The 24,530-nt window shown below is 37.8% G+C and overlaps 1 protein-coding gene across 4 annotated transcripts in view; it reads left to right on the forward strand.

The window, feature by feature from the left end:
• The window catches only part of USP9X (ubiquitin specific peptidase 9 X-linked), a 96,861-nt gene that overhangs the window by 43,943 nt on the left and 28,388 nt on the right, over positions 1-24,530 (forward strand). For 2 of the 4 annotated variants that reach the window (XM_047843207.1, XM_047843209.1), the window contains exons 21-31: positions 6,389-6,519; positions 6,703-6,981; positions 8,967-9,092; positions 10,007-10,132; positions 10,938-10,940; positions 11,340-11,506; positions 17,931-18,039; positions 18,262-18,408; positions 19,205-19,351; positions 20,265-20,487; positions 23,140-23,360. In XM_047843207.1, coding sequence (XP_047699163.1) covers positions 6,389-6,519; positions 6,703-6,981; positions 8,967-9,092; positions 10,007-10,132; positions 10,938-10,940; positions 11,340-11,506; positions 17,931-18,039; positions 18,262-18,408; positions 19,205-19,351; positions 20,265-20,487; positions 23,140-23,360 — 1,679 coding nt within the window. The remainder of the gene's footprint in view (positions 1-6,388; positions 6,520-6,702; positions 6,982-8,966; positions 9,093-10,006; positions 10,133-10,937; positions 10,941-11,339; positions 11,507-17,930; positions 18,040-18,261; positions 18,409-19,204; positions 19,352-20,264; positions 20,488-23,139; positions 23,361-24,530) is intronic. The other 2 variants (XM_047843208.1, XM_047843210.1) reach the window with 1 other exon arrangement.

Genomic DNA, 24,530 nt, shown 5'->3' on the forward strand with positions numbered 1-24,530 from the left:
GACATGGGACCAATAGAAATTGATGAGTTGATAGTGCTGAGATTATAATAAAGATGGAAGTGGAGCTCAGAGACAGATGAGCTACCATTAAAGTGGGCACAGAACAAAGTAAAGCCTGCCTAGAGTCGTGAAAGGCCGGGAGTGTACCGGGGAAGGTGCTCACTTTTCATTTTCCTAAAAAGTTAAAAGGGCTTCGTCCTGCACAGCTGCCAGGCCAAGGGGTTTTTGGTTAGTTGGGTTTGGGTTTGGTTTTGGTTTTGGTTGTTCTTAAAAGTTACACTTCTTCTCCTGCTATACTGGCTCATTGGGAGAAATCACGTATGAGCAAGCTTACCTTTCACATCATACTGACACCCTTTTGTTTGCCATTTGAATGTGAGCTAATTGGGGTTTTAGAAAGAAGTGTTACAACTTAACAGACTGTACTTAACTACCCTGAAAGCTATTACTGATAGATACATTATTCTGTTCCCTGCTTGTCTCTGCTTTTTGTAGAGTCCCTTTTTCCTATTAAAAACTTTTTTTCTGGGGCCTCTTGGTGGCTCAGTTGGTTAAGCATCCAACTTCAGCTCAGGTCACGATATCACAGTTAGTGAGTTCAAGCCCCGCATTAGGTTCTCTGCTGTCCACGCACAGCCCACTTCAGATCCTCTGTCCCCCTCTATCTTTGCCCCTCCCTCCCCTCAAAAATAAACATTAAAGGGGTACCTGGTTGGCTCAGTCGGTTAAGCTTCTGAATTTGGCTCAGGTCGTGGTCTCAGCATTCATGAGTTCAAGCCCCGCTTCGGGCTCTGTGCTGACAGCTCAGAGCCTGGAGCCTGCTTCCGATTCTGTGCTGCCTCCTCTCTCTGCCTCTGCCCCTCTCCCACTCATACTCTTGTTTCTCTTTCAGAACATTGAAAAAAAATTTCTTAATAAATAAGCATTTAAAAAACCTGTTATTCTTATTGAAATAACTTCAAACTTACAAAGAATAGTACAATCTTCCCTTCCCCAGATTCAATAGTTAACATTTTGCTATAGTTGTTACATCTCTCTCTCTCATCTGCATCAGAGATTGATGATCTCCTTTGGAGAACAAGTTGTAGATACCGTATCTTTTTATCCCTGAATACGTATTGCTTTCTAAGAACGACATTCTCTTAATACTACCACAGTATTAATCAAAATCAGAAAATATATAGCACTGATAATTTATTATAATTTACAGACCTTACACACATTTTCCCAATAATCAACCTTACAACAGTGTTTTCTGGTTGAGGGTCCAATTCAGGTTCTTATATTGCATCATTCATTGGTATCTTTAATCTGGAGCAGTTTCTCAGTCTTTGTCTTTTATGACTTAGACGGTTTTGAAAAGCATGGATCAGTAGTGGTGTTGAATGTGTCTGTTTGGGGTTTTGTCTGTTTACTGATGGTTATATACAGGTTGTACATTTTGTCAGAGTACCACTTATGTGATGCTCTGTCTTTCTAAGAGCATTCTATCAGGAGGCACATGTCCATTTGTCCTTTATTGGTGACATTATCCAAGATCACTTAATTGATACCTGTCAGGTTTCTCCAATGTAAAGTTATTTTTCCCTTTTTTGGAGAGATGTTTTGAGACCCTGTAACTTTTTCCTCATCAAACTTTGACTCGTTTCACCATTCTTTGTGATGATTGCCTGAATCCGTTCTTCCTGTGATGGTTACAACATGGTGATTTTGTTTTACTTGATCTTTCTTTCTTCGTTTATTGGTTGGCAAAGTAGAACCCCATTTGTTGTGTTTTATATGTTTATATAACCCTGTTGGGTTATAGCTGTTTTAATCATAACTGATTTTGATGTGCAGTTGTCCCAGATGTGGTCAGTGGATGGACCTAATGCCTTGTTCTATAGCCTCATCATTATTTCAGTATGTTATTACTTTCTGGTAAAAGATGTTTGCAGCTCATCTAGTACTTTATCCTAGCCCTGTAGTCAGCCATTTCTCCTTTCAGTGATGATGGAGGATATTTAGGAACAAAATCTGAGAACTAAATTGTGTTCAATACTGGGGTATCTTGTTTCTAGGCCTTTTCATTAAATTGAGGAAGTTAATGCACATCTCTGTCAGTTTCTGTGTCTGTCTCTATTAGGAAAAAACACGGGTTCATACTGGTCCTACTCCAGCTTCTTGGTCTCTCGCCATTTCATATTTGTATCTGTCTCTACATTTCCAAGCTGTTTTCTTCCCATTTTCATCAATTTGTTGTTGGGTTGGGGCATGGCTTATGTATGCAGACTTCAGCAACTTTTGTTTGGTACTTTCCCAACTACCTATTGTTTTCACATTCTTAGCTTTTCTAGGATTCAGTGGGGGCATTAACTTACTAAGTACCCTCTTCCCCTCCCTCTTCCCCTCACAAGTGCTTCCTGGTTCATCGAAGCCAGATTATCTGTCTCCCATCTCCTCTATACCTTCAATGATTTGTTCATATCTTTCTAATGTTTCTTCATCTCCTATTTGTATGTCCTTTTGATATTGTATATTTTGTAATCATTCTCTTTGTGGTGTGGTTTGTGGATTCATTGCTGATAAAAACAGTTCAATAATTGTCCCAGGTAATTTTTAAAACTGCTTTGTGTTACCATTATCTCCTTTTTCTAAAGCAAACATCATGTTGACATTTCCCGTCTTCTTTTCTGACTCCTATGGGACAGAATCAGTTCAAGTATTTAGGTTCTTATCTAAAGCTTCTCTCAACCATTTAATTTAATCCTTAACCCTTACCTGTTGTATTATTTAGGATTTGTATTGTCTTATTTACTAGTGTTTGAGTAACAGTTACTGTTGCTTTATGTATGCAGAGTCCTCCTTCACAGCGTACTTGAAAACACCTTAGAATCTCCAATCTCCTGATTTGCGCATAATGCCACCACATAGAGTGAGCTCTTGCCAGAAGTTCAAGCAAGAGTGCTTTTTTCATATTTCAAAGTATAGTACCTAAATTTGAAAAGGCCAGTAGACCTTTTCATATTCATATTACAGTAGACAAATCAGGCTTTGGACACAGATGGACTTGCGTTCAAGTTCTGATTCAAGTTGCTATTCCATGCCTTCAACATGTTTTCTTTGTCTTTCAAAACTTCCTTATTTATGTAACTGGGCTAATAACTATTTCATGGGATTACAGGGATTATATGAGTGGCATATGGAAAACCTATTGCCTAATGACTGATACTAAATGAGTATTCAACAAAATGTTAAACTCACTGTGACTATGGTTGCTACATGCACATACACACCTGCTTGTGCACGTGCTCTCCTTCAAGAAAGGAAGCAGATAATCATTTAGTGTTTGTACACACTTGCTGCATATATTTTAAAGGGGGAGAACACCAAGATGGAATTAGTAGCTTTTTTCCAAGCCATCAACTTTACCTCTCTTCATTCATTCTGAATCTGCCTGAAGTCCGGTGCCTCCGGTATGGGTTGCTGTTAAACTTAGAATGTTGTCCAGTCTTCTCTGTGTAGGTAATTTAATCTCTTGTAATTTAGACTGTACTCAGGAGTTCCTGTGTCCTTTCCCTACATGCACCAGGAAAACAGATTCTTCCTTCATACTAGGTGGTTAAAATGTATACAGCTTTACCAAGCACAATGAGTTGCTTTTCCTATTCAGTGCTTCCTTTTTCCCACTAGTTTGGTCTAATTAATATCTTAAAATACGTCAGAATCCATTATAAGCACTTCATATTTATTAGCTCATTGAAGCCTCACAACATCCCTATGAAGCTATTAACTATTTTTAATCTATATTGTAAAGATGAGGAAACCGAGACCCAGCTATTAAGTTACTAGACTAGGGACACGTAGCTTAAACGACACTTCTAGGTTTCACATGCAGGCGGTTGGCATTTATACTGTTATAACTCTGTGTTACTGTGCGTTTTCTATACATTTTAATAATCCACTGCAACATATAATTGATTAGGTTTAGGTATCTTTTTGAAAGACAAGGGAATAAACTAAACTCTTAACTATATCTGGATGACAAGATTGTGGATGGTTTAAATTTTCCTCCGTTTTCCATGTTGTGTGAAATGAGCTTTGCATATCATTGGGCATCTGAGATCATTTAGATTGAAGAATGCTATAGTTGGAATAGCCACTAATGATCATTTGGTTTACATAGCACAGGTGAATAACATAATGCAACATTAAATGATTTGCTTAGTATTCACTGCTTTTTCTTAGCTTGTTTTTCCTCCTACTCCCTTTTGCCTTCATCCTTCACTCAATATTTTTAAACCAAGCAAGACATTCTCATACAGCATATGAATTTGTTTTTTAGAAAGCAATTTGATGATATATGCAGAGGTCTTGGACGTTGGTGATTCTGCTTGCAGGATTTTTTCCTGATGAAATAAATAATTGCAAGATTTAGCTGCTAGGATCTTGAGTGTTTAAAAAAATATGTATTGGAAACAACCTAAATGCCTAATAATATGCAACTGGTAAAATGACACAATGTCATTTTACTCACCAATTAAAATAATACAGGGGAAGGGGCACCTGGGTGGCTCAGTCAGTTAAGCTTCCAACTCCCGATCTCGGCTCAGGTCATGATCTCACAGTTTGTGGGTTCGAGCCCTGCATCGGGCTCTGCACTAACAATGCAGAGCCTTCTTGGGATTCCCTCTCCCTCTCCCTCCCCCTCCCCCCCCTCCCTCTCTCCCTCTCTCCCTCCCTCTCCCTCTCTCTCTCCCTTCCCTGCTCACGCTTGCTTGCTCGCTCTGTCACCAAATAACTAAATAATATTTTTTTTAAATAAATCTTTAAAAATAATACAGGGGATGACTATTTAATGACCTGAGAAGCTATTCACAGATGTTTGATGATAAGTTAATATTTTAGTTACATTATATGTCAGTATCTCTTCAGAAAAGGGAAAACCATCAGTTGTAAAACAAACTGAAGATTTTTTTTTTTACTAAGATATTTATTTCTAGCCTATGGAAATTATAGTAGTATATCTTTATTCTTCAAAAAAGCTTTTAATTTTTTTAAAGCAATCTTACCAAGTGGTGTTTTAATCATAGCACATTTAATTACTTGGGAGATAATTTGATCAACAGAGTACTTCTTAGCAAACCGTAAGAGACTCTTAATGATAGAACAAACTGTTGATGGAGGGAGGTGGGTGAGGGGTGGGCTCAATGGGTGATGGGCATTAAGATGGACACTTGTTGGGATGAGCACTGGATGTTGTATGTAAGTGATAAATCACTAAATTCTGCTCTTGAAACCAATATTACACTGTATATTCACTAGAATTTATATAAAAATTTGCAAACAGTAAAGTACTTTCTAAAGTTGATGGACTATTCTTAAGTGTGAATGTTTGGTAGCTAATGCCAAATTGTATCATGGGATTTTTTTTTTTTTAACTGTCTTTTCACTATGACTTAAAAGAAACTTGTATTTTAATACCATGAAGGGAAAAAAAAAAAAGCTGTGCTTGCTTTGAGGTGAACATTAATCACTACAGGTTTCTCCTGCTACTCCAAAGTAGAGTGTTCCTATGAAACCTTTTATAAGCCAAAACTGGTATAAAGCAAAGAGGCATTTACCATTTATGTGGAAAAATTTTTTAGTGTTTCCAGTTAACCTCTTAGGCTTTTCTGATACCTAAGGGCACATCTTAACAGATGCACAAATTAAGAAAGAGCATAGATGCTCACTCACAGAGGCAGCTCGAAGCTCTGGCGGCTTGATGCTGAGATGCTGAGTGTAGTTCCCAGGGAAGGAGCTTGGCGTGGCCACTCTCGCTGCTCAGGGCTGTGTGCTGCCTCTTTAACAGTTCTCTGCAGAATAAACACTGAGTGCTATTTTTGCTTTTTGCCTCTTTTCATAAAGGTGAAGTTGTGTTAGGTGGAGGGTCCCTATGTTCCTTTTTTTTTCTTCCCATCTTTCCTGTTAAAGTTCAGTTTCTAAGGTAACCACTAGGCCCCTTTCAGGAAAATAAACTAGTTAGCGCATAGTGTCATAAAGGTTAATAATAGAGAAGTTGGAAGGAAGGGCTTCTCATTTTTTATCTTGTTCTTTTCAATAAGAATTACTTCCTTTTGAAGTGTACTGTATTTTTTAGGTTTCCACTGGCTGAAGAGGCATGTTGATTTGAGATCTTTTAGTGGAGACTGCCTCATGTTTGGGTTGACTGATTAGAGAGTCCTGGTTCATTGTAATGTTTATTCTTATTTTTTAATCCAGATCTGGCTATTTCTTGAGAAGTATGAGTCTGTAATTCAATGAATTGATTGTTATGCCATATTAAAGTAGTCTTCAAAATATCAAAAGTGAAGTACTATGAATGCATGAATTATGTTTTTAGACTATATCTCCTGTTTTCTTACAGATAGCACAACAATAGAAAAATTAAGAGCTATTTGTTTAGACCATGCCAAACTTGGAGAAAGCAGCCTTAGTCCATCTCTTGACTCGCTTTTCTTTGGTCCTTCAGCCTCACAAGTGCTATACCTAACAGAGGTTAGTTTTTTCCCTTTTGAATTTACTTCATGTTCTTTGAACTTGACCTTTTACATGGTATTGTGAAGAACGTGGATAAAATTTATAATGAAAATTTTTTCGAATGGTCAAGAATTTCTTCACAATGATGATAGGGAAAATATCTTTTTAAACCCTTTTAATACAGTTCTTTTCTTTTTCCAGGTAGTCTATGCCTTGTTAATGCCTGCTGGTGCACCTCTGGCTGATGATTCCTCTGATTTTCAGTTTCACTTCTTAAAAAGTGGTGGCCTACCCCTTGTCCTGAGCATGCTAACCAGAAATAACTTCCTACCAAATGCAGATATGGAAACTCGAAGGGGTGCTTACCTCAATGCTCTTAAAATAGCCAAACTGTTGCTAACTGCCATTGGCTATGGCCACGTTCGAGCTGTGGCAGAAGCTTGTCAGCCAGGTGTAGAAGGCGTGAATCCCATGACATCGGTAATAGACTTTTTAAAAATGTCTTATTTATAGTAATAGTAATAGTAATTTTTAAAGTTTGAGTTCAGAGGTGATTCAGAATGTTTCAAGTTCCTTTCCAGTGGTACCCTATTTTAAAGGTTTTCTTCTATTAAATGATATTTGTATTGAAAGTGAAAGTGCTTTTTACTGACTATCCTCTAATTTTAAGAGGACAATTCCTCCCTGTCCCTTTAAACTTTTTTTTGACTTTCAGCTATTTTAAACCTGATAAAAACTGCATATGAATCTCTTATTAATTTGTAGCTAGCAGATATATGAAGATACATTTGGTAATAAGAAAATTGTAATTGGCTTAGCCTGTGGCCAGCCTTTCTTCCCATCTTGATAAGCTTAACCTTCAGGTCTGAGCTTATTCTTAATCTGTCTTTCCTTGGTGGTATCCTTGCTCCACTTCATTCTGACTAAAATTTGAGGTTTTCTGTATTCATCATAAGTGGCCAAAGAAGATAAAAGCTTCAGGAATATAGATTCTCTCTTTTGTAAATGGCTTAGGTCTTAATCAGGGAATTGGAATGTTGATTAGATCAGTAATATGATAAATCTGTGATACTGAATAATATATATCATGAAAATAGCATTTATAATTGTTTTAGGTGTGATAATGATATTGTGGTTATGTTTTAAAGGAAGTGCCCTCCCTTTTTGTTTTTAATAATTGCTGAGGAGCACCTGGGTAGCTCAGACCCTTGAGCCTCTGACTCTTGACTTTGGCTCAGGTCATGATCTCATGGTTCATGAAATCCAGCCTGGTGTTGGGCTCTGTGCTGAGCATGGAGTGTGCTTGGGATTCTCTCTCCCTCTCTCTCTGCCCCTCCCCTACTCATTCTCTCTCAAAATAAGCATTTAAAAAAATAATTGCTGATATATTACAGATGAAACTATATGATATCCAGGATTTGCTTCAAAATAATTCTGGTGTTGGAGGGATTGGAAAGTGAGAGGGAGTGGCTAGATAAAACACTCTTGGTCCTTCTTTCATAATTATCGAAGCTGGGCTGTGAGTATGTGAGAGTTTATAATACTGTTCTCTCCCCTCTTGTATATGTAAGAAGTTTTACATTAAAACAGTAAAGAAAAACAAATGGCCTAAGTTTATATTGGTTTTTAGGGTCCCATGTTGGTTGGGATAAAAAATAGTGCTTCTATATCAAGATAAACAGATTCAAACCATGGTCCTTCACACACAGGTGCTTATGAAGTACGCAGAAAGTGATTACATGCTTTCCTCTTTCACTTTTCTCCAATATTTATTCAGAAAATATGCCACTGTAGATACAAAGGTTTATAAATAATAGTCTCTAATCTCAAGGAACACACAGTTTATTAAAGAGATAAAGGCAAACTTAGTAAAACAGACATGTCTTAAATACTAAGTATTTCCTACAACATAGAGAAAAGGAGTTAACTTGAAAGGCAGTCAGAATGGCCTGGCTAATAAGTACGAGGTTTTTTTATAGGTTTAAAAACTTGGTTATACTATTAAATAGAACAGTGGTACCTTTCATACATTGGTAATTTTATTCTGTTACGAAAATTCCTTAATGTTTCTCCTTTTCAAAGAAGATAAATGATGACCAGGGGAAATGGGAGCAGGGTCTCCCAGGAGCATGCACGTAAGAGACATGGAGTAATTTATTGAGCCTCTAGATAGGGTTGTGGAACCATCACTTCAGTTTATCACTTACCTCTACAAGTTACACTGAGCCCAGATGTAGAGATACAAGTTGAATTGAGCTAGAATGGGCGTTTGCAGAGGGACATGTAGCACTAAGCACAAGAAAAAGTGGAAGCCCACATTGTTTGCAAGATGGACTTTTTGTGTAAATCCCTGTGGTTCTCCAGTGTGTATGTATATATGGAAGGGGGGTCATCTTGAGGGAGTGGTGATGGGTGGGAGCTCTGCACAACTTACTTCCCAGGTAAAATGGTTCTGTTTTTTTCAGGTCAACCAAGTTACTCATGATCAAGCTGTGGTGCTACAAAGTGCCCTTCAGAGCATTCCTAATCCATCATCTGAATGCATGCTTAGAAATGTGTCAATTCGTCTTGCTCAGCAAATATCTGATGAGGTTAGTATTAAAGTTTTTAAGCTCTGAAATCCTGCAAGGTTTGTTTCTTCCCAGTTTTGACCCTCTGTTTAAGAAATAACCCTTATCACAATTTAGGGCTCAGTTTTCCTAGGCCCACTTTAGTCACTGTCTCACTCTAGAGTTCCCGTAATATGAATTTTATCTAATATCAATGTTAGTACTTTCCAGTTAGAATCCTCTTCATGTGCAATAAACAGCATCCTTAAAGTATGTAATTCAATTTTGACAAATGCATGTATGTTTAAGTCCACCATCATTTCCATTGCTCTGTATGCCCCTTTGCAGTCCTTCTTCCCTCTACTCCTTAACCCCAGGTAACCAGTCATCTTTTGTCAGTATAGAATAGTTTTCATTTTCTAGAATTTTGTGCAGTGTGTGTTCTTTCATGTCTGGCTTCTTCCACTCCGCATAATGACATTGAGAATTGTCTGTGCTGTGTGGACCATTGATTAGTCCATTCCTCTTTACTGCTGTGAGTAGTATCCCATTGTGAGTATTCCACATTCGTACACTTGGCGAGGGACTTTTGGATAATTTCCCTGTTCTGGCTGTGAGTAAAGCTGCTGTGACTATTCTATACAGGTGTTTGTGTGGACTTGGTTTTCATTTTTCATGGGTTAAAAAAACGAGGAGTATAATGATGTGGGTCATCTTTGTAGTCATTTTAAGATTCTTCTGAAAGTAGTATAGGGCCAGATAATTTCTCATATTGCTGTTAAATTGGGGGGGGGGGGGGGGGAAGGAAAGGATAAAAGCAATTTGGGAACCTAAAAATAATAGTACTGCTTTATAGCCATTCCTATCTCCTTTATAAGGAGAAGCATTTTTTTTCTTGTTAATATCTTACTTTAATACTCTATCAAACAGTTTTTTTATTATTTATTGTCTTGCAGGCTTCAAGATATATGCCTGATATTTGTGTAATTAGAGCTATTCAGAAAATTATCTGGGCATCAGGGTGTGGGGCCCTACAGCTAGTATTTAGCCCAAATGAGGAAATCACTAAAATTTATGAGAAGGTAAGAATTATCTCAAAAATGTTTTCCTTTTAAATAAGTGTTGTTTAATTGTGCACGAGGCCCAAATTATTACATCTGCTACCTTTAAAAATGCAATCATTTGCATCTTAATGGCTGAAAATTAGAGGGTAGCTATAGGTAAGATGAGAATACAGTAAAATTTTACTTTTGAAATAACGTACTTCAGAATCCTGCCATGAGGCTGCTTTTTTAAAATAAGAAACCTTTTCTACTTCTCACTAAGGTGAGCTATAATAATCTTGTGTTGAATGTGTTTTTTCCCATTCTCTCCATTCTTCTTTCATCTTTCTGTCCTAATGTTTCTGTCCTAAATATTTGTTTAGGTAACTGTCAGCTGTGGTATCCTGGTGCTTAAATATTTTTGATTCTCTTAAAGCCGTCAAAAGTAGAAAGTGTCAGCCAATTTAGGTATCATGTCTGACCTTCCCTTAGATTAAATTAAGCAAATTGTTTACAGAGGCAAGTCTGTGTTTGACTCTTTGATTTCCTGTCCTATGTACCTTGCCTTTGATAACCACTATGCATATTTAGAAGAGGAAATTAAACTGTAGGACCTTCGCAGCTCGGTAGAGCTTCCTTGTTATGGCCAATATAACCCTGTTTTTCCCAGGATATATGTTGGAGTCCTATAGCATCTGTCTGGTACAGTGCGTGGGCTAGTATTTGAATGTTTATTCTATTTTAGGCATGTAGTGTAATTACTACTTTTTGATAGATTAGAATTTAATAACTACCTACCGAAGCATATTTTAGATTGTAAAACCTTCCTGAATGATTGGCCAAGACAGTGGCTTTCAAATAAAACGGCACTATACGTACACTACGCTTTGGAACTAGTCCTAAGTTCCTAACTCTGCAGTGCTAGAGTGGTTCTTGAGAAAGGAATGATTATTCAGAAGGTCCTGAGAAGCCTGAAGGACAAAAAGGCAGGTGGTATTCTCAGTGTCCTCCTTGGATGATGTAGAAAAATACTCCCTCCTTGGGATGTAGAAAAATACTGGAATTAGACTTCATTGTCTATTGTAGTCATTTCCATACTATTCTAAACTGGTCTCAAATTGCAGGTAAAGAGACTGAGGCCAAATGGTTTAAGTGAGTCGGTAAGTTTTAAGCACTATCTTGAAGTTGTATGAGATTTTTCTTAAGTGCATCTCTAGGTAATTTGCCTCTGACCATAATTTTACAGACCAATGCAGGCAATGAGCCAGACTTGGAGGATGAACAGGTTTGCTGTGAAGCATTGGAAGTGATGACATTATGTTTTGCCTTGATTCCGACAGCCTTAGATGCTCTTAGTAAAGAAAAGGCTTGGCAGACATTCATTATTGACTTACTGTTGCACTGTCACAGCAAGTAAGTATCTTTTTTAATTGTAAAAAACTTGATCTTTTGTTAAGCAGAAATGTATGCTGGCAGGATTTATCCCAGATATAAAATATTTATTGTCTCTACAGCATGGTAATGTTCAGGGAAATTTTGTTTAACTATGTTTTTGCCTGGACCTAAATTTGTTTGGTTTTAGTCTCGCAAAATGGCAACATTAAATCTCAGAGTACAATTAATTTTTCTCTAATTTCAGAATTTAGTCTTGCCTAAGTGAGGTACATATTTTATCCTCTTTTAAAATCTGGTTTACAGGGGCGCCTGGGTGGCGCAGTCGGTTAAGTGTCCGACTTCAGCCAGGTCACGATCTTGCGGTTCGTGAGTTTGAGCCCCGCGTCAGGCTCTGGGCTGATGGCTCAGAGCCTGGAGCCTGTTTCCGATTCTGTGTCTCCCTCTCTCTCTCTGCCCCTCCCCCATTCATGCTCTGTCTCTCTCTGTCCCAAAAATAAATAAATGTTGAAAAAAATTAAAAAAATAAAAAAAATAAAATCTGGTTTACAGGAATTTTTTTTTTAATGTTTATTTTTGAGAGAGAGACAGAGCATGAGCAGGGGAGCGGCAGAGACAAAGGGAGACACAGAATCGGAAACAGGCTCAAGGCTCTGAGCTGTCAGCACAGAGCCGGACATGGGGCTCAAACTCCCCAACCAAGAGATCATGACCTGAGCCAAAGTCGAACACGCAACCGACTGAGTCACCCAGGTGCCCCTCGTTTATAGGATTTAAATTAAATAGGGGAGCCTGGGTGACTCAGGTGGTTAAGCGTTTGGTTCTTGATTTTGGCTCAGGTCATAATATCTTGTTTCATGGGCTCAAGCCCCTGCATTGGGCTCTGCACTGATAGTGCAGAGCCTGCTTGGGATTCTCTCTCTCTGCCCCTCCGCCACTCATGCTCTCCCCCTACATCTGTCTCTCAAAATAAATAAACTTTAAATCAATTAAATGGGACATTAACATTCTGTCTTGGATACTTACATGCCAGGTTTTTTTAAGAGAAATTGTTGATTCGGTATGAAATTCACAAAGTAGGGTTATGGTAAGAGCTTCTGCATTCTATACTGAGAATAAAGACCAACTTTATATAAAGCCCTCGTTTTCAGTTCAGGATCATTTAATCATTGACATAAACTTTGTTTCGGACTTCTTTTTGTGCAAGTCAGTTAGATTTGTAGAAAATACTGGTTTCCATCCTCTTGTGTCATTCTAATCCTGACGTTCATAAGGTGATTTTTTAAAGTCGAGCTCTAATTTGTGTCCCTGTTCTATGTAATTAATCTGTCTTGCATGCATTTTGTGAAAAGACCAAAAATGCTCACTTTTATTCTCTCAAATGCCATTCAGCAGTGACAGAAATCACTGATTAATGTAAAGTCAGAATAAACAGTTGTTGAAATAAAACCCAGTGATAAGACTTTTTAAAAAGTGCTCATTCCATAGGATGCTGTAATGTGAATTGAGAATGTGTACTATTTTAGAAGTTCCTTGGTAATTTCCTTGAAGACCTCTATTACAGCCTATTCCGAAAGTCCTTTGACAGGACCTACCGTCGCCCCCCCCCCCCCCCCCCAATAATACTGAGCTTGCTATCTGCTTGAGAAGACTTGATCATCATTGGACAGCCCTGTATGTTAAGAAAAATAGGTTGAGTGACTTTGGTTTTATTTCAACGTTTATTTATTTTTGGGACAGAGAGAGACAGAGCATGAACGGGGGAGGGGCAGAGAGAGAGGGAGACACAGAATCAGAAACAGGCTCCAGGCTCTGAGCCATCGGCCCAGAGCCCGACGCGGGGCTCGAACTCACGGACCGCGAGATCGTGACCTGGCTGAAGTCGGACGCTTAACCGACTGCGCCACCCAGGCGCCCCGAGTTTGGTTTTATTTAATAATGCATTGGGTGGAGGGAGGAGAGGAAAGATGATTGGCCAAACAATTATAGTGAAGTCAAACCTAGAGGTAGCAAATTTTTCATTCTATGTTGAATTTTAAATCTGAAACTAAATTTGGAACTTACTTCACTTCCTTGGCTGCTAAGTATTAAGGAACTTGGTTTTGCACGTTTTTCTGCTCTCTATCCTTTATGAAAATTCCCCCTTATAGGAAATTAGAACCATTTCCCTCTTCCTCTTCCCAAAATTTCACACAATGAAGTAAAATTCTGTAGACAGCACTTCATCTCAGTTCTCCTCTGTCACTTTGTCTTCAACAACACAATAGGTCTTGTAGGGTCAAAATCTCTTTGAGCTTTAGGTATCTGATTTTCTGTAGTACTGGCTCTCCTCTTGCCCTGAGTTTTCAATTATTTTATATATAGCCGAGTACTTATGGTAGGTTCAAAATCCCTTATTTCCAGTTTGTAAGAATTTGACAGCAAACCTGACTTGACCATAATTTTTTGGCATTACCTTTCTAAAATCTGAATCCCCAAACATATCTGGCTCCCAACAGTTTCAGTTATGGCATTGTGGACCTGCCTACATGAGGCTATTCTTCAGATCAAATTTATAGGTATACCAGTATACCTATATACAGTGCATTTCCCACATGTGTTTTCTCACTTAATTCTGTAGCAACTCAGAAGTAGACTGCTGCTAAAGGGACTAAGGCTGAAGTTCTGTGACAGTGTCATACCTCTTGAGATCTAACTTTCTGCTACACAGTTGTATTCGGTGTAATCATAACCCATGAGCAAATTAATGTGAGCCCCTACTATGTGCTTGGCAATGAAAAGTCCAAAGTTGGGGCGCCTGGGTGGCGCAGTCGGTTAAGCGTCCGACTTCAGCCAGGTCACGATCTCGCGGTTCGTGAGTTCGAGCCCCGCGTCAGGCTCTGGGCTGATGGCTCAGAGCCTGGAGTCTGTTTCCGATTCTGTGTCTCCCTCTCTCTCTGCCCCTGCCCCGTTCATGCTCTGTCTCTCTCTGTCCCAAAAATAAATAAACGTTGAAAAAAAAAAATTAAAAAAAAAAAAAAAAAAAAAGTCCAAAGTTAAATAAGATCGGTTCCTTGTACTCATGAAACTTTGAGACAGAAATTAGGTTCATAAAAGGCAAAGTACTCTGGGAATTAGAAGAGTAACAATTACTTTCTACCTGGAATGAGCAGAAGTAAAGGTTCTTTGCAGAACATAACGTGTGAGTCTTGGGTAAGACTTACGCATACATACAAATTGAAGATGGGCATTGGCAGTGCTCCCCCTCAACCTCACTCCCCATTATGTTGTTTTTACTTCTGTATTGTTAGACTCCATATACTTTTCTACCTCCTCCATATTGCTTTCACCCTCATCTAAGCAGCCAGCACCCATTGCCTGCACAACCACAGTATCCTTAATCTTCCCACCCTAGTGCTGCACCACTAAAGGATTATTCTAATCTGGTGACCACACTTCAGACAGTGTGATCTTTGCCAAGCATGATCATGTTTTCCTATTAAAGTCTTTCTGTGCCTTTCCATTGCCTTTGAATGAAGTCTAAATATTTAAATTTGATTTATAACCACTCCACAGTTTGGCCCTTGCTTCTACTCATGTTTTAACTTAAAGTGCCACACTTTCCAGTACGTTTTCTGGAAAGCCTCCCAGACCTCTGTTCATATTAGATGAAGTCTGTTTCCACATCATAACACGGAATTTATTGTAATCACTCACAACTGGGTTTAAATTCCTTTAGGTGGCTATGTTTTTTCTAGCCCCTTCTAGCACCTGTTGCTTTATACCCTGCCTATTTAACTCCTTTATGGTACCTCTGATTGATGAAGGCATTTGAGTTTGCCACCCCTGGCATAGTGCTTTCAGGAAAAAGCTGAGTATTCTGGTTTGATGTGTGAAGGAGGAGTACAGGATAATATTGTAACGGGGATTAGTGGGAGTTGGTTTACAGAAGGTCTTTGATGTTGAGATCTAAGTAGTGTTTAATTTTAATACGGTAGGCAGTCTTGTTGGTGAATAATTTCTCAAGTACCTATTGTGTATCAAGCACTATCGTAGCTACTAGGGACATATAGCACTAAACAAAACAAACCATCAGCCTTGTTAGAATATAAGAACTAATGAGGATGGGGAGTGGGAAGGACAGACATGCGAAAATATATAGTATGTTAGATAGTAATAAATGCTATGGAGAGAAATAAAGCAGGGAAGGTGATAAGGAGTAGTAGGGAGTCCATTGAGTTTTCTTTTATATAGGATAGAGAAGGCTGCCTAAGAAAGTGACATATTTAAACAAAGCTCTGAAAGAGTAAGGTAGTGATCCATGTAGGATAATGGGGCAAGTGCCTTTTAACCATAAGGAACAACAGATGTAAATGTCCTGAGGCAGGAACATGCCTAATGTGCTAAAGAACAGCAAGGAGACCAGTATGGCTGGAGCAGTGAGTGAGGAGTAGGCAGTTGTAGGAGGTGAGGTCAGAAAATTAACAGGCAGCCTGTTAAGATTTTATAGATGATCGTAACGACATGGATTTTTTGTTTTGTTTTTTTACTATAAGTGAGATGGGAATCCTGTTTTACGGTTTTGAGGAGAAGAATCATGTGCTCTGAGTTATTAACATTTTGAGTTTATTCTGGTTGCTTTGTTGAGAATAAGTTCTAGATTGTCAAGAAAAACAGATTTTTAATCCAAATAAAACATTGACAGTGCCTGGAGGGTGGTAGTATTAGAAATGGTGAGAAATGAATTTTTGAGTAATTTGTAAAGGTATGAGCAACAAGATTTGTTGATAGGCAAATGTTTCTTTGGAAGCATTACAGAAATCTGCATGTATGTGAGAGGTTACATCAAGAAATGACAAATAATCTGTATAGATCCCTACTTTATTTGGGCTGTATACCTAACTTTTTAAAAAAATAAACTAGGATAGTGCGAATGACCTATACTTTTGAAAATCTAATAAAAGTTTCTTTAGAAGCATTGCAGAAATCTGCATGTATGTGAGAGATTTCATCAGGAAATGACAAATACTCTGTATAGATCCCTACTTTATTTGGGCTGTATACTTATCTTTTTAAAAAAATTAACTAGGATAGTGCAAATGACATACTTTTGGAAATCTAATAAAAGTTATGGACTTTCTCCCCAGAAAACTTAGGTACTCCTGACTTCAGTTTATTTGTGTTCCACCAAACTCAACCCACAAATCTTCAGAAGTCCCTCTGGTTTATAAGATCATATACAAGTTTCTAGAAACATTCAGGCGGGAGGTTAGTACACAGAATATGTGCTGTCAAGTCCTTTACCTTGAGCTAGAAATTTGGTTCTAAGCTGTCTGTCAGCACAAAGAAATATGATAGTTACTCACAAAATGTAGTTTGCAGTGTCTGTTAAGATACACAAATGCTTGGCAGATACTTGTTAAGCATCTTCCATATGTCAGACATTGTTCTGGGTGTCAGAAACTCTGGCATCTGTAAAGCAAAGCCCTCCACTTTCTAATGGAGACAAACCACTGTTTTCTAAACAAACAACATTTATGCATGTGGTAACTGAACTGGTTCTCAACATCTGTATTATGTCGGACACTATTCTAGGTTCTGGAGGGACAACGGTAAACTATATGATGTCTCTACTCTCTTGGACATTTACTCTAGTGAGATCTATATAGTATATAATTTTTTTTAATGTTTATTTTTGAGAGAGAGAAAAAGCATGAGTGGGGAAGAGGGCAGAGAGAGACAGAGACACAGGATCTGAAGCAGGCTCCAGGCTCTGAGCTGTCAGCACAGAGCCTGATACGGGGCTCGAACCCATGAGCCGTGACATCATGACCTGAGCCGAAGTCCGATGCTTAAACAACTGAGCCACCCACATATTAACGTCACTTGAAGGATTTGTTAAAATAACAGATTGCTGGGTACCACCCCCAGTATTTCTGATTCAGCAGGTCCGGGATGCGACCTGATAATTTGCATTTTCAACAAGTTCCCAAATGATGCTGATGCTGTTGATCTGAGGACCATGTTTTGGGAACCACTAGTATAATATAAGGGACATTGCAGCAATATCCTTACTGTCATTGCAACAGAATTCCTACAGAGTTCTTTGCTCCAAAGTGCAGTTGAGTAAAAATTCTGTGGACGGCCAAAAAGATGTGTAAGATTCCCTATGGAACATCTTGTATCTAGCGGACCATTTCCAGCCTTTTTCAAGAAACTGGTGTTACAGAACATCCCTTAAACTCTTCTGTGACAATTTGAGGTTCTAGTTCTTGGCATACAGCCTACTAAGTTGTCTGTTTTATGTTGCCTTCTTAAGGGGGTGTTACCTTGTATCCTTGTATTTTTACTTTTCATTTACCCTTTATTCCACCCCACCCCCTTCCCCAAAGAAAAACCAGTGTTGGAATTTTGTTATTTTTCTTCATGCAAATAACATATTAAATATGAAACATTTTTATTTCAGAACTGTTCGCCAGGTGGCTCAGGAGCAGTTCTTTTTAATGTGCACCAGATGTTGCATGGGACACAGGCCTCTACTTTTCTTCATTACTCTGCTCTTTACCGTTTTGGGGGTGAGACATTTTTTAATATGCTTATATCAATGTGATTAATTCTGTAAACAAAGCATTCAGGAATTTATGGTTATAGGTTAAAGTTAGAACAGTCTATATTTATTAAATAAATGATAATTTCCCATACTAATTTAGTATCTGCTCTGGTTAACTCTAGGTTTTTAAAAAGTAGATTCTGAGCTTGGACATGTAAATTCACATTATTCTCTTTTATTGTTTCAGAGCACAGCCAGAGAGAGAGCTAAACATTCAGGCGACTACTTCACCCTTTTAAGGCATCTTCTTAATTATGCTTACAATAGTAATATTAATATACCCAATGCTGAAGTTCTTCTCAATAATGAAATTGATTGGCTTAAAAGAATTAGGGTAAGTTGCTTCTAATACTGTGTTCATTATATCAGTAAGAGTGTTTTATAAATAGTTTGTAGTTTTGAGCATTTTGGTTAAGTGAAAAATATCGAAGAGTAATAGAAAGAGCTAAAGAATACCTTAGTAACTCATGAGTCACAGAATGAATGCATAACTAGTTTTATAAAATGCTTTGTTTTACCTGAAACTTGAAATACTTAATTTCAGCTTCTTGCATTTTAGAATCTTGAGCCTTTTTGCAGATTTTTATCTTCTAAAAAGTTTGGGTTGTTTTCATCAAAAATCAGTCTGTAGACTAGCACTTAACTTTTGATTTTAACACTAGATACTCTTTACTCAGAATTGTGTGAGAAATTTATTTCTAAAGAGATTCATAGCTTTTGCTTGTAGCCTTCAGAAAGTTCTGAAAAGAACTTCCATCTTGCTTAGAAGGGAACAATTTGGCAAGAAAGGGAGTCTTAATTTTAGAGAACAGATGGTTACCAAAGGGGAGGTGGATGAGGGGACCAGGGAATAGGTAATAGGGATTATTAAGGAGGGCACTTCTTGTGATAAGCATTGAGTAATGTGTGGAATCACTGTATTGTACACCTGAAACTAATAGAACAAACACTGTATGTTAACTACACTGGAACACACACCCACACACATATATATTTGTTGATTTATTTTTAAAATTATTTTAAAAGAATGGGAAGGTTTAGGGGAATTATCTCACATATGTCCAGTTCACTCTTGTCTGGCTCCTCCCTCCCTTTCATAAGTTAGGCATTTGGGATTTTCTCTTTGGCAGGATGATGTTAAACGAACAGGTGAAACCGGTGTTGAAGAGACGATCTTGGAAGGCCACCTTGGGGTAACAAAAGAATTACTGGCCTTTCAAACCCCTGAGAAAAAGTATCACATTGGTTGTGAAAAAGGAGGTGCTAATCTCATTAAAGTAAGTTTTGTCCTAAGCTAGATATCATAACCTAAATGTTTGTTACCAAGTGTGTTGGTTTATAGTATGTCTTTGGTGTATTGTCTTAATTTTTTCTCTCTTCTACTTTTTGAGAATTGTTAGAGGTTACAGTAATTTTTTAAATACAGTTTCTAAATTTTGTGTATAAATAAAATGTGAGTAAAATAACACATATTTCATAAATAAGCACTAATTTTTTTACTTAGAAAATCTTTTTTACTTCATCGGACTATATAAAACAAGACAAACCTATTTGTCAGACTATGCATCTTGTTTATCATTTTTAATGAGTTTCTTTACATATGTGTAGTTAAAGGAAACAAGAAGTATCAGTACATGTTATTTTTATTCAAAATGAGCTTTGGGGGTGCCCGGGTGGCTCTGTCATTTAAGCGTGTCAATCTTGATTTCAGTTCTCCGTCTCTCTCTTTCTCTCTCTCTTTCTCTCTCTCTTTCTCTCTCAAGCTCAAATAAAAATAAATGAATAAATAACCAAAATGAGTTTTGGTATACATATGATTAAAGGAATAAACTTATTTAAAATGTAAATTTTGTTAAGCGCTACAGTCAACCTGGGGCTTAAAAAATTTTTTTAGCCTGAGAAATTGGGTATAAGTTGTAGTAAATAGTGGTTTGACGTGGAATCTTTTTATTAGAAAATCCAAGTAAGTTTTCTCGGATGTGAGGATACCTTTAATTATGACCATTAATTTTAGCACTGTTTCCCTTCCAAGAGAGATTTCTTTCCTTAAAAAGGCATATATATATATACACACACAACTTTGTGTGTCATACGTATAAACATTATATAAATATAGCTATACATATATGTAAAAAATATAACAGACATCTACAACTGCTAAATGTGTAATCCTCTTTTCATCTCTTGTAGGAATTAATTGATGATTTCATCTTCCCTGCATCCAATGTTTACCTGCAATATATGAGAAATGGAGAGTTGCCCGCTGAACAAGCAATTCCAGTCTGTAGCTCCCCAGCTACCATTAATGCTGGTTTTGAGTTACTTGTAGCATTAGCGGTTGGCTGCGTGAGGAATCTTAAACAGATAGTAGATTCCTTGACTGAAATGTATTACATTGGCACAGCAATAACTAGTAAGTATAGTAAAAGACAGTGTTGTGCTGACAGGTAATTCTCTGATGTGTTCAAATTCTGTTTTCCTATTTTTCTTTTAGTAAACATCTTCAACTCCTGTTTTTCTTTCAGGAACTAGCAAATGGATGTGTAATTTAACACCATTACAAGCAAAGAGGCTTGATGTAGAAAAAAAATATCAGTTGTTTATTAAATGTCTTCCTGTAAGGGGTTTGAGTATTTAGCAAAATAAATTTTGTCTCAGCAAATCTGGAGTAAAACCCAAACTACAGAGTAATAACTAGTCAAAATAAGTGCCAGAGTTCAAAGCTAAAACTCAAGTTCCGGGGGCACCTGGGTGGCTCAGTCAGTTAATCATCTGACTTCAGCTCAGGTCATGATCTCCACAGTTCATAAGTTAAAGCCCCACATCAGGCTTGTTGCTATCAGCACAGAGCCTGCTTCAGATTCTCTACCCCTTCCCTGCTTGCACTGGCTTCAAAAACAAAAAACAAAAACCTCAAGTTGCATGACTTAGAAAACCTTTCAGGCCCTCCTCACTTAGAAGCTCTTTAATACTGTTTTCATATGAGCTTGAAGGAAATCTGGTTTTAAAGATTAGAAGATGAAAAGATAACCTTCTAATGCACCTTATGTTCTCAGCTAATGCCCACATGAAGCCCTTGAAATTAGTTGTGGGCTCCAGATCTCATGGATGTGGAACTGAGGCCCCAAAGGGATTGGGGCAATAATCAGTGACCAAAAAAGCAGAAATAAATCAAACATAATGGAGGCTGTTTTGATTTGAGAAAACCAGTGTTTATCTACAAAGCTTAAGGATGTGTCATTGATTGTAGTAAATCTTTAAAAACATCAATTTATTTTTTGATATATTGTATTTCATAAGGACATTTTTAATAACATTTTCGGAGGTTCTAATTAAACTGCTTAAAAGGTTAGACCTGGGACACCTGAGTGGCTCAGTCGGTTAAGGTCAAGATCTTGTGGTTTGTGGGTTCAAGCCCCAGATCAGGCTCTGTGCTGACAGCTCAGAGCCTGGAGCCTGCTTTCAGATTCTGTGTCTCTATCAAAAATGAATAAACGTTTAAAAAAAGTTTAAGTTTAAAAAAAAAGAAAAAAAAAGGTTAGACCTTTAACTATTCTAGCAAATCCATGTTCAGTAAGGTGCGGTTTTTGTTTTAAAGAAGGATCTTTGTTTTTAATAAATTCACACATTCATTTAATTTTCAGTAAGTTGAAATCCTCAAGGGGTACAGTATCATAGATTCTATGTCCAGTGGCTTTGTCCAGATTCCAAGTCCAGGAAGCTTGCTTTGGAATTTGGCATGAACCATACCATGGCTTCCATGAGCGTGGGTTACCTTTCCTCAGAGTACTCTGGTTTTGTTCAGTTTCCCCACCAGGAGTCACTATGTTGTTCTTTGCTTTGTACACATGAGCACATCTCTTGAACCCAGATAGAATTAATTTCATCTTGGGCGTGAACACCTTCTATTTTAAGATGAGCTGTGTGCTCACTCTGTTTTTGGAGGACCCCATGTCTAACCAGCAAAAAGGTAGCCTTGGACCGCAGCCTTCCAGATAGATTTGCTGTTTTAAAAGTCCTATTCTGAGTACCCCTTCACAGGCTTGAAGATGGCAGAAACAGAAAGGTTACTTGTTTTTTAAGTAGTACGTTTGCATGGTAAAAATATGAAATACCAAAGAAGCTACATACTAAAAAGTATGTTTCCTGCCCATTTTAGTCCCCAGCTGCCCTTTAATAGCTTAACTGTTATTATCAGTTTGTGTCTGTCCTTCCAGCATCTCTGTCTGTATGGAAAATCCACATTGAAATTTTTTTTTTGTTTAGTTTTTTTTTTTTTTTTTACTACAGATTGTCATGTGTACGCCGTGTCTTCACTTTCTTTTCTTCTTAATATATCTGCAATTGTTCCCTATCAACACATACATATTTGCCTAATTCCATTTATTGGCTCTATGTTGTGCAATTCAGTATACTGTGATGTATATAATGAGTCCCATGAACAGTGATAATATTTACATTGTTTCCAGGTTTATACTAGTTAGAGGGAGACGTACAGTGATTTACAATTCTCACAGAACTTTCAAACACTATTTTGTTACTTCCTCAAAATAACATTGTGGATACAGGCAAAGCAAGTGTTCCTCTTACATTAATAGTAAGAAAACAGAAGCTTACCTGAAGGGGAAGGAGTTGCTAAGCATCAGAACCTGGATGTGAACCCAGTGGTGCTAAAATGCTTTAAACCTGAACAAGCTATAAAATATGTGGATGGATTTATGTTAACGTGTCATGTCAGAATGAATTTGAAGACCCTTTAAAAAAACCTACAAAAGTTGAAAGTTCACAGTGACTAAATAATAAAGTGAGCACATAGAAATCAGCATTGTACAATCTCATGAAATGGTTTGTGACACTTCTGTAGAAGCAACATCCAGTGAAACACGGGATTCTCACATAGTGGGGTGTAGGAATCCCTACAGTGGTGGAAATGCACTCTCTGTGCTGCTTCAGCTACCTGGAGCAGTAGTGGGGTTGTTGGTGATGTTAACTTATCAGCTTAATAGAGCTAATCGTGGACAAAAAGGCTATATTCCTGCTACAAGAATCTTTTCTCCTTTCTCAGCTTGTGAAGCGCTTACAGAGTGGGAATATCTGCCACCTGTTGGACCCCGTCCACCTAAAGGATTTGTGGGGCTGAAAAATGCCGGTGCTACTTGTTACATGAATTCTGTGATTCAGCAACTCTACATGATTCCCTCCATCAGGAACGGTATTCTTGCAATTGAAGGCACAGGTAGTGATGTAGATGATGATATGTCTGGGGATGAGAAGCAGGACAATGAGGTAAATTTTATTTAGCATTTTCCTTTCTTGTTTGAAATTCTGATACCAGATACTGTCATTCTGTCGTATGGAGTGTTGTACTTTCACTGGACTTGTTGACTTAGATTTAAAAATAAAGCTGGAGTCTTCCCAGCATGGGCTGCTGTGTCTTGACATAGTCTAGTGCTCACTATCTACCAGACTTAAAACTGCAGTTAATGTTCATGGTAGTTTACTTTTTTAGAGCTGCTGTTCACATACTCCGTTTTTGTATGTGAAAAGTGTTTAGTATAATTTGGAGTGTGCATAATGATAAGGATTTTCATTTTTATAACAGTTTCAATTATATTTTCACTTTTCTACTTGATATTTTTAATTATATCTCCATTAATTTATGCCAAGTTATATACTATGCCAGTTTCATTTTGTGTGCTTGCTTTTAGGTTACTTTTACATTTGCCCCAGATCATAGCTCTTCTTACTTAGGAAACACACTTCTCTGTACTTTAAATATTACATGGTCTTGTGACAAAATTTATGCTGCTTTCCGAGTATCCAGTGCACAATAAAGCTATGCAGAAGTTAGGTTGTAGTGACGGATCAGGTTGGACATAATGGTGGCACGGCTCTGTAAACAAGAGAATATTGCAAAACTTAAGTTGTGGTCATGTTTATATATCCATTCTGTATTTCTTTGCTTTTATTTGATCTTTTCCTGTTCATGGCATTGGTGAGAACTGCAGAAAGAAACCAGAGTGGGTTTTTTTTTTTAATTTATTTTTGATAGCACAAGTGGGGGAGGGGCAGAGAGAAGGGGAGACACAGAATCTGAAACGGGCTCCAGGCTCTGAGCTGTCAGCACAGCTGAGACACGGGGCTCGAACCCACGAACCGTGAGATCATGACCTGAGCCGAAGTCGGATGCTCAACTGACTGAGCCACTCAGGCACCCCGAGAAACCAGAGAGTGTTTTAATTGTAGTTCATGTCTTTAGTGGTTCTTCCCTCATTCCCTGTCTTCAGTCACCAGAACTATTTGCTGTGAGGTAGTTTAACACTTACAGGGCTTCTGAAACATAGACTTGTCCCAGTTCCTTCCCAAATCCACCAAACCACATCATCCAGGGGTTAGCATCTGCACATTTTTTACTTTTTATTTTTATTAAAAAAAAATTTTTTTTAATGTTTATTT

The sequence above is a fragment of the Prionailurus viverrinus genome, chromosome X, assembly GCF_022837055.1.
Source record: "Prionailurus viverrinus isolate Anna chromosome X, UM_Priviv_1.0, whole genome shotgun sequence".
Classification (NCBI taxonomy): domain Eukaryota; kingdom Metazoa; phylum Chordata; class Mammalia; order Carnivora; family Felidae; genus Prionailurus; species Prionailurus viverrinus.